This window comes from Lepisosteus platostomus, chromosome 3 (assembly GCF_059453375.1).
Source record: "Lepisosteus platostomus isolate fLepPlt1 chromosome 3, fLepPlt1.hap1, whole genome shotgun sequence".
NCBI classification, from domain to species: domain Eukaryota; kingdom Metazoa; phylum Chordata; class Actinopteri; order Semionotiformes; family Lepisosteidae; genus Lepisosteus; species Lepisosteus platostomus.
In genome coordinates this window covers 78783528-78797106 of record NC_142613.1, presented here as the reverse complement: position 1 = coordinate 78797106, position 13579 = coordinate 78783528, and the positions used below count along the sequence as shown (strand labels likewise).

Below are 13579 nucleotides of genomic sequence, written 5' to 3'. Positions count from 1 at the left end.
GGGAGTAGGAGTGTAAACATTTGCTCCAAGGTGGCGATTGAACACTGGCAGAAAGCTGGTAGAGCACAGCTGAATGGGTCACACCGGTGTGGTGTAAGTTGAGTTTACTTTAAAATACAGGCATTGAAATGCCCATTGGATACTACTGAAAAGAAAGTTTGTTTGAATACACACCACATACAGTGATAAAGATAAAGAAAAGCCATATAAAAATAAAAGCGGTTATATTTTAGCCCCCCTCAATGGCAAAACTACGGCTTTTATATGATACAATTTCAAAACTAGAAACGGGAATCCAATAAACCAAATTTCAGAGTTGCTTTCATTGAGAAAGCTTTGCATGGCACTGGTGGTTAACGTAAGCTATGAGGACTTGATTATATATTATCTTTGAAACCCTTCCAAATACAGTGCCAGTGCTGAACTTGCATTTCTCAGGATCACATTAAGTGTTTAGTCAAAATGGGTTTAAAATGTCATGACAAAATGATTAGTAAGTCAAGACAAAGGTGAGGGATAGGTTAGAGAAAAACGTTTTTAAAACGTTACATCTACAGCACTCTTTGGATAGCTACATTAATTAGATGCCATTTGCCTTAAAAGGAATTTAATCACAAAATGTTACAATACACTTACATGTAAAAGAAAGGCAAGAAGCAACATCCATTCTTTCTCATAAAGTGCGACCACAAGATTCACAATGCGCCTCTCACCTGCTTTCTCAAAATTATAGCTTTTACAGGTACCTGTCAGCAAAGCACTAATTGACACTTAACACAAGGTAAAAATATTTCAATAACTCCCTACACTCACTGCAACATGTTTTATAGTCTAGTTTACACAACAAAATGTTATATGGAAGAAAAATTATAATCTGTCAGTACTTTAGGACCATTTTGAAACCTGTGAGACAGGCTACAAAGGGTCATGCCTCTGACACCTTATTTAACAAAATATATTCACATTTCTAATGTATTATTGAAAGTAAATTCAATGTTTTACAAAAAAAACAAACATATGATCATGTCAGAAATACACACGTGAAAATCAAACTTCAAAGAAGTTAGTTACTAGTGGAAAAGTCAAAGGCATGCAACTATTAAAATTGCAAGGTTATCTTTACCTGGACATACAAGCTTTAAACAAAAAGTGGAACTACACACATTTTTCTAATTCCTCATGTCTTCAGCAAAATTGCATTGGGAACAAATGCATGAGAAAACATTTAGATATTGAGGAAGGTAACATGACAATAAGCAAGTTGTCAATAGCAGCCACAGCTCATTCTGTTTACAAAATGCATTTCAAATCCTTTATTTTGTACCTGGCTGGGGGTTATTCTTCCTCTTTTCAGTTCCATTCCCTAATAACCAGGGAGCAGTCCACTGTCCCTGTGCCTTATCCTCTGAAAGGACTCAAATCACATTTCTGAATCACAAGACCCTTCCATTTACTACTGCATATCTGCAAACACCTTCCTCTTTTCTTTCTGAAACTCCTCCATGGTATGTTCAGTCGCTAAACACTAAATGCTAACTGTCGTAAAATGCTACACGTGGGACTCATAGCTATTCTTGCATGCAGCGAAACAGCATAAACCACAGGGACAAACGTATTTACAATTCAGGTTGAGATGCGTGACTTCCCTTAGTCACAAGACTGCATCAGCGTGATTAATACATTAGGCCTTCAGTACTTCGTGCTCAATCAAAATCGCGGTTTGTGAGAACCAGCGGTGCGACCAGAGTCCAAACGTAGAGGGCAATGCAGATCCAGCTCGACGAGATCTTCACCCACACTGATGGCCACTTGCTCGTCATTTTTTCATAGGTTGCATCAGGACTGTTAAAAAAGGAAAAAAATTACAAGCTGTATATTATGGAGTGCTTCCAGCCATGCCCTCATCTAACGCAACTTAAAAAGGACACAAAAACTAGGAAGACTAAAATGAAATCTATGTGTGTCTTTCCCCAGGGAATGCGTCTTTCAATCTTTTTCTAACTGGCAGAGCTTACATGACCACAGTCAGGTATTTAAGGTAATACTGCCCTAAGATTTATATTGATGCACATTGCAATTCTGACAAAGCAACCAAGGGATCTGCTACAGTGGTCCACTGTATGACAGGTTACATGTAATCCTTTCCCCTTTATGTTGACGTTCAATTTTGTAGCTGCATTATAAAAAAGAGTGAAAAACAAGAAAGGGCCATCTACCTATACCAGTTGGTAAGAGTCATCATGATGTAAAGAGAAGCCAAGAAAAGCATGAAATGGAAGAAGGAGTAGCTGTAGGTGACCCCGTCTTGCTCGTTGTCCACTGCCCGGTGCACGCCCTCTCCTTCCTCGAAGCTCTCGGCGCGGCTGCCCGCTTCCTCTATCAGGGCCGACTCGTCGCTGGTCAGAGTGAGCCTGTTCACCTGGCTGTTTGACGAGTTCCGAATGCTGCGACGGGACAAGAGCCGATCAGTCGGCGCCACACGTTTCAACACCACAGCAGGAAAATCAGTGAACGTGTCAAGACGTGATCCCAACACACGACTTCTACTGCTCTTCCTCAGCGTTACATCTGATTCATTGGTCAGAGTGTTTAATGTTACAGACCAAATCAATGCATTCAAATAAAAACAAAACTTGACTGGCAAACAGAAAACCCCTTCTATAATACGTGGCAATGATACAGATATAATAATATGCAAGTATCCCAAGCAAAGCATTAGAGTAAATAGGAAAATAGACAAAAGTGAGAATACAGTCTATTGTTGAAAACAAACACTAACAAAGTACTTTCATGCATTACAATCACTTATTTTTTTAAAGCCGTAGCGTCACATATACAGGGGTCGTGCACATACCTAGAATAAAGAACACACAGGAGGAAGAGTATGAGTCCAACAATTCCCTGAGCATCCCACCACTGAACCACCTGACCCTGGCTTGCAGGTCCAGTGCTGTTGTAGCCAATTATACTTAGCAAGCTAGGATTGCACCTTCTGTCTGTAAAACCAAAGAGTACAGTACATACTCATCACTCATACAGCCTGGTGACAGTCCATGCAATAATTATCAACTTTATTTATAGTGCACCTTTCATATAAAAAGCAGCTCAAAGTGCTTTAAAAACCAAGCATAAAAATAACATCTTAAAATTATCAGATATACTTTCAGTTGTAAAGGAAAACAGTAGTACAGTAAAGCAACATAAGTATCAATTTATGCTTGAAAAAGAAATAAATAGAAATGAGGAAAGTCGTAATAAAATAAGAACAATAAAAAAGATAAACAGACAGAACAAACAACCATTTAAATTAAAAGCTAAATTAAAAAGATATATTTTCAAATGTTTTTTAAAACAATGTACTGAGCTTGACTGCCTAATAAAAAGTGGTAGCGAGTTCCATAAATTAGAAGCATAAAAACAAAAAGCACCCACTCCACTCAAGTTAACAAGTTATAAGAAGACAGTACACAACGATGCAATCTATGTGTTCATATAATCACATGCATGCGAATCTTCTCATGTCACAGAAAACAGCATAAAAATGTCCAAGTCTTACCTGGCTCATTGGTCATGGCCGACCAAGTCAAGTACATCGTGTAAAGAGTGACAATAGAAGACTGCAGCAGACCAGATCTGGGCTGGGATTCCTGCCAAAATTGTAAAAATACATCACTGCGTGTGGCAGTGCAACCAGACAAGCAGCCAGGGGAAAACTGACCACCTTCATACCTGAATTTTGGGAAGGATAGACATCACAGAGGCACCAAGGCAAAGCAGCATGTTCACACTGATGAAGGCTTTGTTCTCGGTACACCCATCAGAGTGGGTGTAGTAGACGTAGAACAGGATCAAGGAAACCAGAGAAAGAATGTAGTTCAGAGTTGTAGCTGAAAGAAGAGCTTCAAAAAAACACAATAAAACCTCAGCAATGCAAGGCAAGGAAACAATCATCTTTTATTTTGGCTTTTTGAATTTTACAGAAAAAAAAATAGACACTACACTTAAAAATGTGTGAATTTACGCATCAAGTTCTAAACAACACCTTCTTAAACCTTTATGGCCTGGATTTGTGTTCTTGTGTAAATAATGTAACAGGTGGTTGTGTATTGTGGGAATGATTTCTTTCTCAGAAAAATGAGTTTTCACTGTTGTACAACAATATTTACTGTCAGCAGGACTCAGAAGTCAGACGTCCTGAGAAATGTCTGTGCACCTATGCTGCACCTACCTGAGTTGAACTTTCTGATGTTATTGGGTTCTCCTATGATTTAGTGAAGGTCTACACATTTTATTAGATCTATTAAATATCAGTTTTATACATTTTTCAAGATTGATGGGTGAGATACCTTCATAGCATATTGTTTCAACAACAATTATCAAAAGTTCAATTTTAAAAAAAAATGTTATTCATGCATGGAGAAATTCAAGAAGCCGTTCCCTTTTAGAGATAAAGTACTGCCAAAACTATGATGAGAAAATCTGAATGGTTCCGCCTGTCTGTTACGTGTACTTTTCTTAACTTGATCTTTCTTTTCAGTCCTTACCCGCATACCAGCACCTGGAGTTCCCCTCCTCCATCTTTTCTACCCACGACTCATTCCAGGAGTGGGCAAAGTCAATGAGCAGGACCAGCTGGATCAGGATGAAGCAGAAAGCTCCAGCCATTCCAACATAAAACCACACTGAGGGACAGGACAGGACAACAGGGCACTCAGAGAGAATCTGCAGCTAGCCAGACACAGGTACTTAAGATAACTAAAAAGAGAAAGGGCTATACATAAACTCACCTCCATTAAAAAAGTATATTATATGTATATTAAAAATATCACATTAATTAAAACTGCTTTAAGCAATACCGCACACACAAAATAAAGATACCCATTATTTTTTACCACAACTCACTCAGTACATCACCTCAATTGCAGTAATATGCTGTCATGGGAAGATCATACTGTACACAGGTTTTGTAAATGTGCCGGGAAAATATTACCAGTAGTAAAGGGTCCTTCAGGAATGAAAAAGGCACCAACAGTGATGGCTGTAGCAGCTGCAAACTTAAAGAACCAGAACCTAAAAAAATACAAATGAAGGAATGAGATTCTTTTCTATACAGCAGTTTTCACCTTTAAAAACTGGGGGAAAAACCTCTAGATCTGAAAGCACACTAGTCTTTTATACACCAGTTATGCGTGCATCACACCAAATACTCAAACAGGCCTCTGGGAACACTTCTCAGTACAATGACCTTGTCTTGTGAAAGCACACACATTGGCATATAACATTAAAACAAGTGGCCTGTTTCACTGTACCCTCTCCAGCCTCTGAAGAAAATCTGAAACATTTTAAGAAGAAACACAAGATTCCATCTCCAGATGCTTTGACTACTTCTGAGTTGCCTACAGGAGCTCCACATGTTCAACACCCATTGGGTGTCTACTCAGCTGATCTCCTACCTACAAGTAATAATAATAATAATAATAATAATAATAATAATAATAATAATAATAATAATAATTGCTTACACTTATAAAGCGCTTTTCTGGACACTCCACTCAGAGCGCTTTACAGGTAATGGGGATCCCCTCCACCACATTCATACTGTCCCCGCGGATATTTCCAACTAAAGTGTAACTTTATTTAAATCATGTTAAACGCTAAGATATTGCCATGACATGGTATTTAATGTGAGGAGCTGCTGGCGCCTCTGCTACTCACCCGTTATGGACGGCGGCGCGCGGATCTTGACTGCTCTTCACCTTGATCATCAGCAGAGAGAAGAGCAGGAAGAACATGGCCATGCCGAAACACACCCTATAGACCGCCTTGTAGCCGACGAGCACATCACAGTTCACGTGACCGTGAACGCCCGGAAGGGATGTCCCCATGCCTCCTTCGCAAAATCCAGGAATCTGCAGAGTTTTAAAAACATAGCAATGTGTATACTGTACTCACAGAAATGAAGTATACTCCACACTTGAGTCAAACAATATGATCTAGGACCTATCTGTGCAATTATACACAGAATACAAGAATAAAACACCATCAACAGTGACGTTGGTCAAATAGGATTTAGTCATGGAGAAGCTGCAATTAAACAATAAACAAGATAAAAATTATACTTCATGATTTTTTACTGCGACACATACACAGCAAAATTAAACACAACAACAGTACCTTCTTTAACTGTCCTTCCATCCCGGGCATCAGCATTATACAGGCCACGCCGACCCCCAGCAGGAGGAAGAAGGCATAGATGAGCCGAGTGACCGTGGAGTTGTTTCCACTAGGACAGCATCGGCACAGCAGGCAGGGCGCACTGCCACACAGGCAAGGAATCTGAAAAGCAAGGGAAATTCACAACTTGAGCAACACTGCTATTTTGTGTCCCTGTAGATGACTAAAAACAAAAAGAGGTTTAGAAAGAGGACGGATATGATTTTTCCTGAGCATTGCTCTCTGTAAATGAAGTCAGGGTATCGCAACTAACTTCTTATATTGCCTTTTATGTGTTATATTCAGCCACTGAACTTACAAGGATGTTCGCTAAGCTGTGCGGTGGATGTCCTTAGCATCACAGGACTAAAAAGCAATGCCAGAACATGTGCTTCTTGCCTTGCCAAGAGCCTGTTTACTGCAGGTCATTAACTTAAAGCCGCCTGATCCGATTTCTGCAAGTCAAGTCAAAACAACCATGAAGGAAAGAAATTACACCAACAGCCCACATTATAACCCATCACCTTGAGCAGTGTGGCAACCGAGAATGTTTCATTTTAATTGTAAAATAACCCTTTGGCTAACAAAGGAAAGTGAGATTTAAAAACAAAAAAACAAATACAGAATAAAAGTCTAAGAACTAACACAAACTATAAGCATGAGACTTTTCACCAGGCTTGATGTTTACCAAATAAATCATCTCCCCACCTGTGCCAAATCAGCTCTCCTACAAATGAGGCCATTTAGTGCTTAAGGAATCTGGATATGGTTTTTGCTTTCTCTGAATGTTTTAAGTCAAATCACAACGCTCTGCTTTAACCACCATTCAGAAGCTCTCTGCACAAGTCCTCGAGCGGCGCTCCACCAGGAATGTCGGCAGTTTCGGCCGAGTGTAACAATGGTGATGGTGGGAGCAGTCCAGGGCAGATTCAGTGTCTCCCATAAAGTGCATTATAATTAAAAGCAAGATATGCAGGCAAATCTTTCAAACGCCAAACACTCACATTACCAATATACTTTTGAAGGGCAAGATGGTCAGACTAACCACTGACCAGAGTTCTTATTTTCAAAAACAAACCACACAGGTACGTTTTTTGACCATGTATGTCACATCAGCCATGGATGATGTACACCTCCACTTGACTGGTGCTTCACTGAAGTGACTGACTATGTAGCAATACCAAGACAGCTTCAAGAAAAAAACAGAAAGGGAGAAAATCTAACATTTCTGACAGTTAAGACAGAAGAAACATCTAGAACATTTAAACTTACTTAAAATCCAAATATGTACCTTCTTTCAGGTAACATAATTAATACTTATCTATGTAGTGCCAATATGTAACGGAAATTTGAATATTCTTGTTTTAGAAAATTGAACTATATAATTAACAAAGAAACCTCATATGCACAAAACTGCAATAATTTGCCATATTAACCAAATTATAATCTGACCACAAATACTTAAATCCATAACATCGCTGCACTAAAAATACCTGATGGCAACAAAGTATTTTATTATTTTATATATTTGAAAGTCCAGTAATCAAAATACAAACAATCTAGACCTACTGATGAAACACTTGTATTCTGAGCACTTGCGTATTAAAATTAATAAAAATAAGCAACCCATCATGTTTTGTAGAAAAGCCAGCAACGATTTGCACCACGACAAAGTGAGAAAGCGAGATTTATGATATCCGTCAGATTGATGCTGGAGTTGATAAAAATGGGTATGATCTCAGTTTCAGTTTATTGTACAATCTAACCTATCGAGTGCACATTTTAATCGTGGATCAGAAGACATGAAAAAAACATGAGAACCTTTCAGACAGACTGGATGTTTGCTGATCCGAGGTACTAGATTTGCATTCTTAATTAAATGACTGTACGCAAGCGTCACAATCGCATTAATACCGCAGCCTTTATATTCTCTAACAGCTTGATCCAAGAAAGCTCCGAACATCACCTTTTCTTGTAATTCAGCAACTCTTTATGACATAAGATTCTTGTGATACAAGAATGCATTTGCGCGTTACATAAATATAAACAGTTGAGGCTATAACGATTGCAGTTCACAGACACACTGTCGTGGAGCAGAAGGTCCGGCCATGATCCAAGAGAGGCCGAGGGGCAGACACACCCAGTGAACACACAATTGCAGCCTTAGGTAGCAAACCTGCAAGAGAAGTGATGGTCTTGAGATGCACCTCAAGTATTCAGCCTTTCCAACTGCCCCAGGATGCACACGCAAGAGTCTCAAATACCAAATGGACGTATGTTTACGCTGTCACAAGTCCCCGAGAGTCGCCTTCCGTGCTGACGTTTCTCCTTTCTTTACCGTTGGATCCCCACACCTTGTTCAACTACGCACAAACTACATAAACAAGAGGAACTGAACAGTAAAATAAAAAAAGTGAAACCGCTACGTTTAAAGCACAAATCCTGACTGCACGTCCTACATCGCCGATTCCAAATTAAACAAAATGTGAGGTTTATATTTTAACCATAATGACAGAAAGCCAGATCGGGTGAACGGTGTGCTTTCCGTGAGGCATAAAGAATCGGTATTTTCCCCTGCTGTCCTCGCCGGAGGGCCAAGCACCATATTTCACTGTCTCATCATCTCACCACGGACACGCTTTCTCTTTCATTTCAAGAAGCAAGATCTGCGCACGTCTAGCGATGCAAACCCCAACTTCTATATTTATTGTAAAAATCGTGAACAGGAATATATTCTCACCCAGCTTGCCATGGAACAGAGTCCGAGGACAGACCCCATGTCGCTGCTCTCCTATTCTAACCAGCCTCTGTTGTTGAAAATGGAGACTCACGATCCGCTGACTGTTTACAGTCCCCGAGCCGTTTCCGTTTCAGACACCGCCCCCGGCTGACGCACTTCCGCTGGTTGTTGAACAGCGACACTCAATAATAATTACTGAATTATCATATACGCCAGTTTCTGTTGTTTCTCAGGAGTGAAATAAATGAGCGCGTTCTTATAACACAAACTGCTAAAAACATTACAAGGATTTTTTAAAAATCTAATGGAACGCAAATGGGGCTGTGGCATATTTGATTTTTTTTTCTAATGCATGTCTTTGAGCCGAGGGTATTCAGCTTTGTCTGTATAATTAAAGATTCATTGTTAGATGTAAAAACGCGGTATCAGTCCTTCAAGGACCTCATAAAAAGAGTTGAAGCTAATCTGTGTTGGACATACATTCCTCTCAACGTTTTGTGAAATGCAATGGAAAAAAAGGAAATAATACATTTGAATTAGATGAAGCCTTTTTTGAGAACATTTAATAATAATAATTCCTTACACTTATATAGCGCTTTTCTGGACACTCCCCTCAAAGCGCTTTACAGGTCATGGGGATCCCCTCCACCACCAGTGTGCAGCCCCACCCGGATGATGCAACGGCAGCCATAGTGCGCCAGAACACTCCCCACACACCAGCTCTCAGTGGGGAGGAGACCAGAGTGATGAAGCCAGTTCAGAGATGGGGATTATTAGGAGGCCATGATTGGTAAAGGCCAGGAGGAAATTTGGCCAGGATATGTCCTGCTTACTAGGACGTATTTCTGGGAAATTTGTCTGTCACATGTTTTGGGAGGTTTCCCTCAGACTCTTAACCATTCAGCCTTAATCGAGTCCCAGAATATGCTGCTGGTTTCACTCTTCAGCTCCTTTAGATCAAAATCATGATCCTCTAACATTTAATAGGTTCAAAAGCTCTTACTAATACATTTTAATGCACTTTAATTTTATTAGTGACCTCAGCTTCCTCAGTACATTTTTCAAGTTTTATTTTAAGGTAGCTGCTTGACTGGTTTACTATGGGCTACTAGGGCAGGATAGTTATGACATATTCATGCCATATTTGTAGTTATGACAGCTAAACAGGATTATCAAATTGTAGGCATTTCAATGTCCAACTAAAACAAATTGTCTATGTTGTCTTGTGCCCAGTTTAATCAGATAAAGCACTCTGCAAGTTGCTTCTGTGCTTCTGTGTTCAATATAATAAGCGAATATGTAGGAACAGATGGAAAAAAAATGAATTGATTATTGTTTTATTTTTAGGAGGTATAATTTTTCTTTTTATTGAGTTTTTTTCATAACTGGCAAATCCACTTTATTATGCAATTTTCCCTTTCTAGAATCTGGAATTTGAATGTGTTAAAAATATCTATTTTGCAGTCTTATTTTTACCAAGGTAAAACAATTTAAATTAATTATTGAATGAAGCTTAAATTGAATAATTTGGTATCAATACCTTTGTAAATTTTAGAATCAGATGATGACCATGATAAGGGATAAAAGATCAATTTTAGCTTTAAAACCTCTAAATACTAAATCAATTTTAGTTTGATGTATGCCACCCAGAGAAAATGGAGAGTGCCTGGATAGCTACTTTGTAAAGATCATTGCCATAGAAAATGCAAGACTCTATCTAGAATTAAAAGTAAGCAGTCTTCTTAAGAATTCCTTTTACTTCAAGAATGTTTATTGGAAAATGCTTGAGCGTAGTCATACAGTATAAAAATAAAAGTGGATCAACTGCTCTCGCTCACCATGCAAATAAACACCTTTTTGAGAATGCAGTACACTCAAAAGCAAAGAGATGTATGATTATCCAAAAAATACCGTGGGCTTCTGAAAGGCTGAATAAGTCAAAATCAGTAAAACCCTTAATAAAAGCTCAAACTGACATGTATGAATCAGAGTGCACTGACATTTTATATCTTGTATATCTAGGTTCAATATATATGGTATATCATTATGTTGTCTATGATTTGAGTGCTGTGTGTAATTTGTTAGTAGCGAAAGTGTGTTGTGTTAAATGGCCATTTTGTTTCCTAACAGCTAAATTACACATTAGATGCACATTAGGTACAGTATATACTGTAGTCTAAAGCTATGCCATTGTTGATAGCATTTAAATTCTTGATAACATTTAATACCACATCATAACCCAAAACCTCCCTTCATGCTGATAGCGTTCTCTTGTATATAACTAAGCCAGAATGATCAGTTCCAGCAGTGTTGGAATGTGTTTCACAATGTAGTAACCTCTCTGGTTACAAACATAATCTATCAAGATCAATGCCATTGCCTATGAGAGTTCCCCCAAGTGCTAATATGAGATCCATATCCCCTTCCAGCTAGCGGAGGATAAATGGCTGACCCTGTGCTCTGACCCCAAACTCTCTCTACCCGTCTGTGTGACTGTGTGTCTCATGGAGAGCAAACTGGGGTATGCGAAAAGATAAATTCCTAATGCAAGAAATTGTATATGACCAATAAAGTGATCTTATCTATATTATACCTTTAGTAAGTGTTACTTCCCTTTAATCAAAAAGGTTAAGAACGATTTAATTTATTTAACAAAATAAATGAATGAAAAAAATCACAAAATCAGGGAGGTAGGAATGTGTGTTTTCAGAAGACTGCAGATAATGTTCATCAAGCTGTGTAAACAATGTGTAGGTACTGTAAGGAGTCATTGATTACAGCAGAGAAGTCAATACCACTGGGCAGAGTGCAGCATCTGCTGGTGATTAATGGGCATTGGGTTACTGGAGTTCTGCTCTGTCTCTTATGGAGCTTGCCTGTGTCATGGGCCCAACAGAGCACTGAGACTTTTCATCTTTAGGGATGATAATAGAAAAATGCCAGAGCTTCCAAAACTACAAAATCAAACTAATCTACTTTCAAAAGATACTGTAAGACTGTTCAGCATTATTTGATAATAAGAAATAGAATAAGCAATAAGAAAATGTTTTCTGAATAAAGAATGAGTCAAGCTGCAGTCAGTATAATCTTCTTGTTTTACATTATATCAATTAAGTCTGCAAAGCTGGAATTTAAGAGCTAAGAGACTGAATAATGTCTTATTTAATAGAATTAAACTAACATCTCAGTGTCTTGCACAGGATTATTTTAAGATATAATGTAAGTTCAATTACTGATATTGAAATTGTTTAAAGGCATGCAATGGATGTATGTAGGCTTTCTGTTATACTATTATCCTCTGAGCTGGGTTAGAGCATGTTGAGATGCATCAGAATTTCATTTCCTATTTAATTGATTTTTTGCAGTGTTTTAGCTTTATAGCTATTGTGAATGAATTATTGAAAAGCTACAGCACTAAGTCACTAAGTCACTAAGTCACTAAGCCACCTGTGAAGTTTTCATCTTCTAGAAATCCTTTCTACTCAATTTCTAAAATGTATTGGGCTAATGTTGTAAATTAATTGAAATATCTAGGTACTACACCTAGCGATTCAAAATACACAAAGGCAGTAAAGAGAAGCAATACCAGTGGTATTTGAGAGAACATTTTATCCAAATTCACACAGTTCATTACAGTTCAGATGCCTCTAACATTGTCCACTGAACAAGATATTAGACATCCAATTGCTGATTACTGTTAATCAAAAACCGTATGTGTCAAAGGCAATACATGTATAGGTATTTTCTTTCCAATGTGTTTAATTCTAAAGCTGATTTGATCTTTACTCTGTAACAATATTGTTGCACTCACATGAACAAATAGGCAGAAAATAAAATTAGTGAGAAAAAAAAAGAAATATAACCAATTTGATATGCACACCAATTAACTGCATTACAGCAATTTGTAAAATCAATTAATATTTAACATAAATTAATATTTAATATAATCTTAGCCCATGTTTAAAATCTGAAGTTCTAATGGAACAATGTTCTATGAAATATTATTTTTAATGACCCCTACCTTTTACCTATGATTCCAAATATGTACCAAATACATAACCAAAGAAATATACTTACTTATTTTGTTCTATATTTAATACAATTCAGCAAGCTGTGATTTGTTTTTGTCTAAGAGTAAAAATAACAGAAAGAAAATGCAAATACTGCATGTTGGTGTCATTTGTTTTATCAGATGTCCCCTTGACATGTTTGGTCAATCAGCTTGTTATGTAGCCTAAGTTGTGACATTTCCGACACAGATTTGCTGCAGAATTGTTCTTTACACTTAATGGAACAAACACAACAACAACTGCACACACAAATGTTCAACATTTCTCTCCATATACAGTACCACTTCATACTCGCTTATCAAGCCCCATAGCATTCACCTGACCCCTTCTTACACAACCCTGAAGAAAGCACTGTCTTCTGGTCATCAGCATTAAAGATGAATAATAAAGACAGGCAGAGCCTTCAGCAAGGATTCTGTTTAATTCATTTACACAAAACACACGGATCAGAAAACACAGAGATCGACATGAATGATAACAGCTAAGATGCCTCACAGTCACAGCAAGGTTATTTCTGGGAACCTTCTATTTTTATACTCCTCCTATTCCTATTAAC

The 13579-nt window shown here is 38.0% G+C and overlaps 1 protein-coding gene and 1 long non-coding RNA gene across 2 annotated transcripts; both read right to left on the bottom strand.

The window, feature by feature from the left end:
- Positions 1-590: 590 nt before the first annotated feature.
- Positions 591-9116, bottom strand: serinc1 (serine incorporator 1). Its single transcript, XM_088627004.1, has 10 exons — positions 8954-9116; positions 6175-6336; positions 5716-5909; positions 4991-5070; positions 4545-4682; positions 3730-3899; positions 3557-3647; positions 2855-2996; positions 2217-2444; positions 591-1842 (listed from the first exon to the last, which is right to left on the bottom strand). The coding sequence occupies exons 1-10, from the start codon at positions 8990-8992 to the stop codon at positions 1704-1706; spliced, it is 1383 nt and encodes a 460-aa protein (XP_088483130.1). The 5' UTR covers positions 8993-9116; the 3' UTR covers positions 591-1703.
- LOC148675607 (uncharacterized) lies at positions 6840-8946 on the bottom strand. Its single transcript, XR_015935551.1, has 2 exons — positions 8390-8946; positions 6840-7402 (listed from the first exon to the last, which is right to left on the bottom strand). It is a non-coding gene; the product is annotated as an uncharacterized LOC148675607 (long non-coding RNA).
- Positions 9117-13579: the final 4463 nt, after the last annotated feature.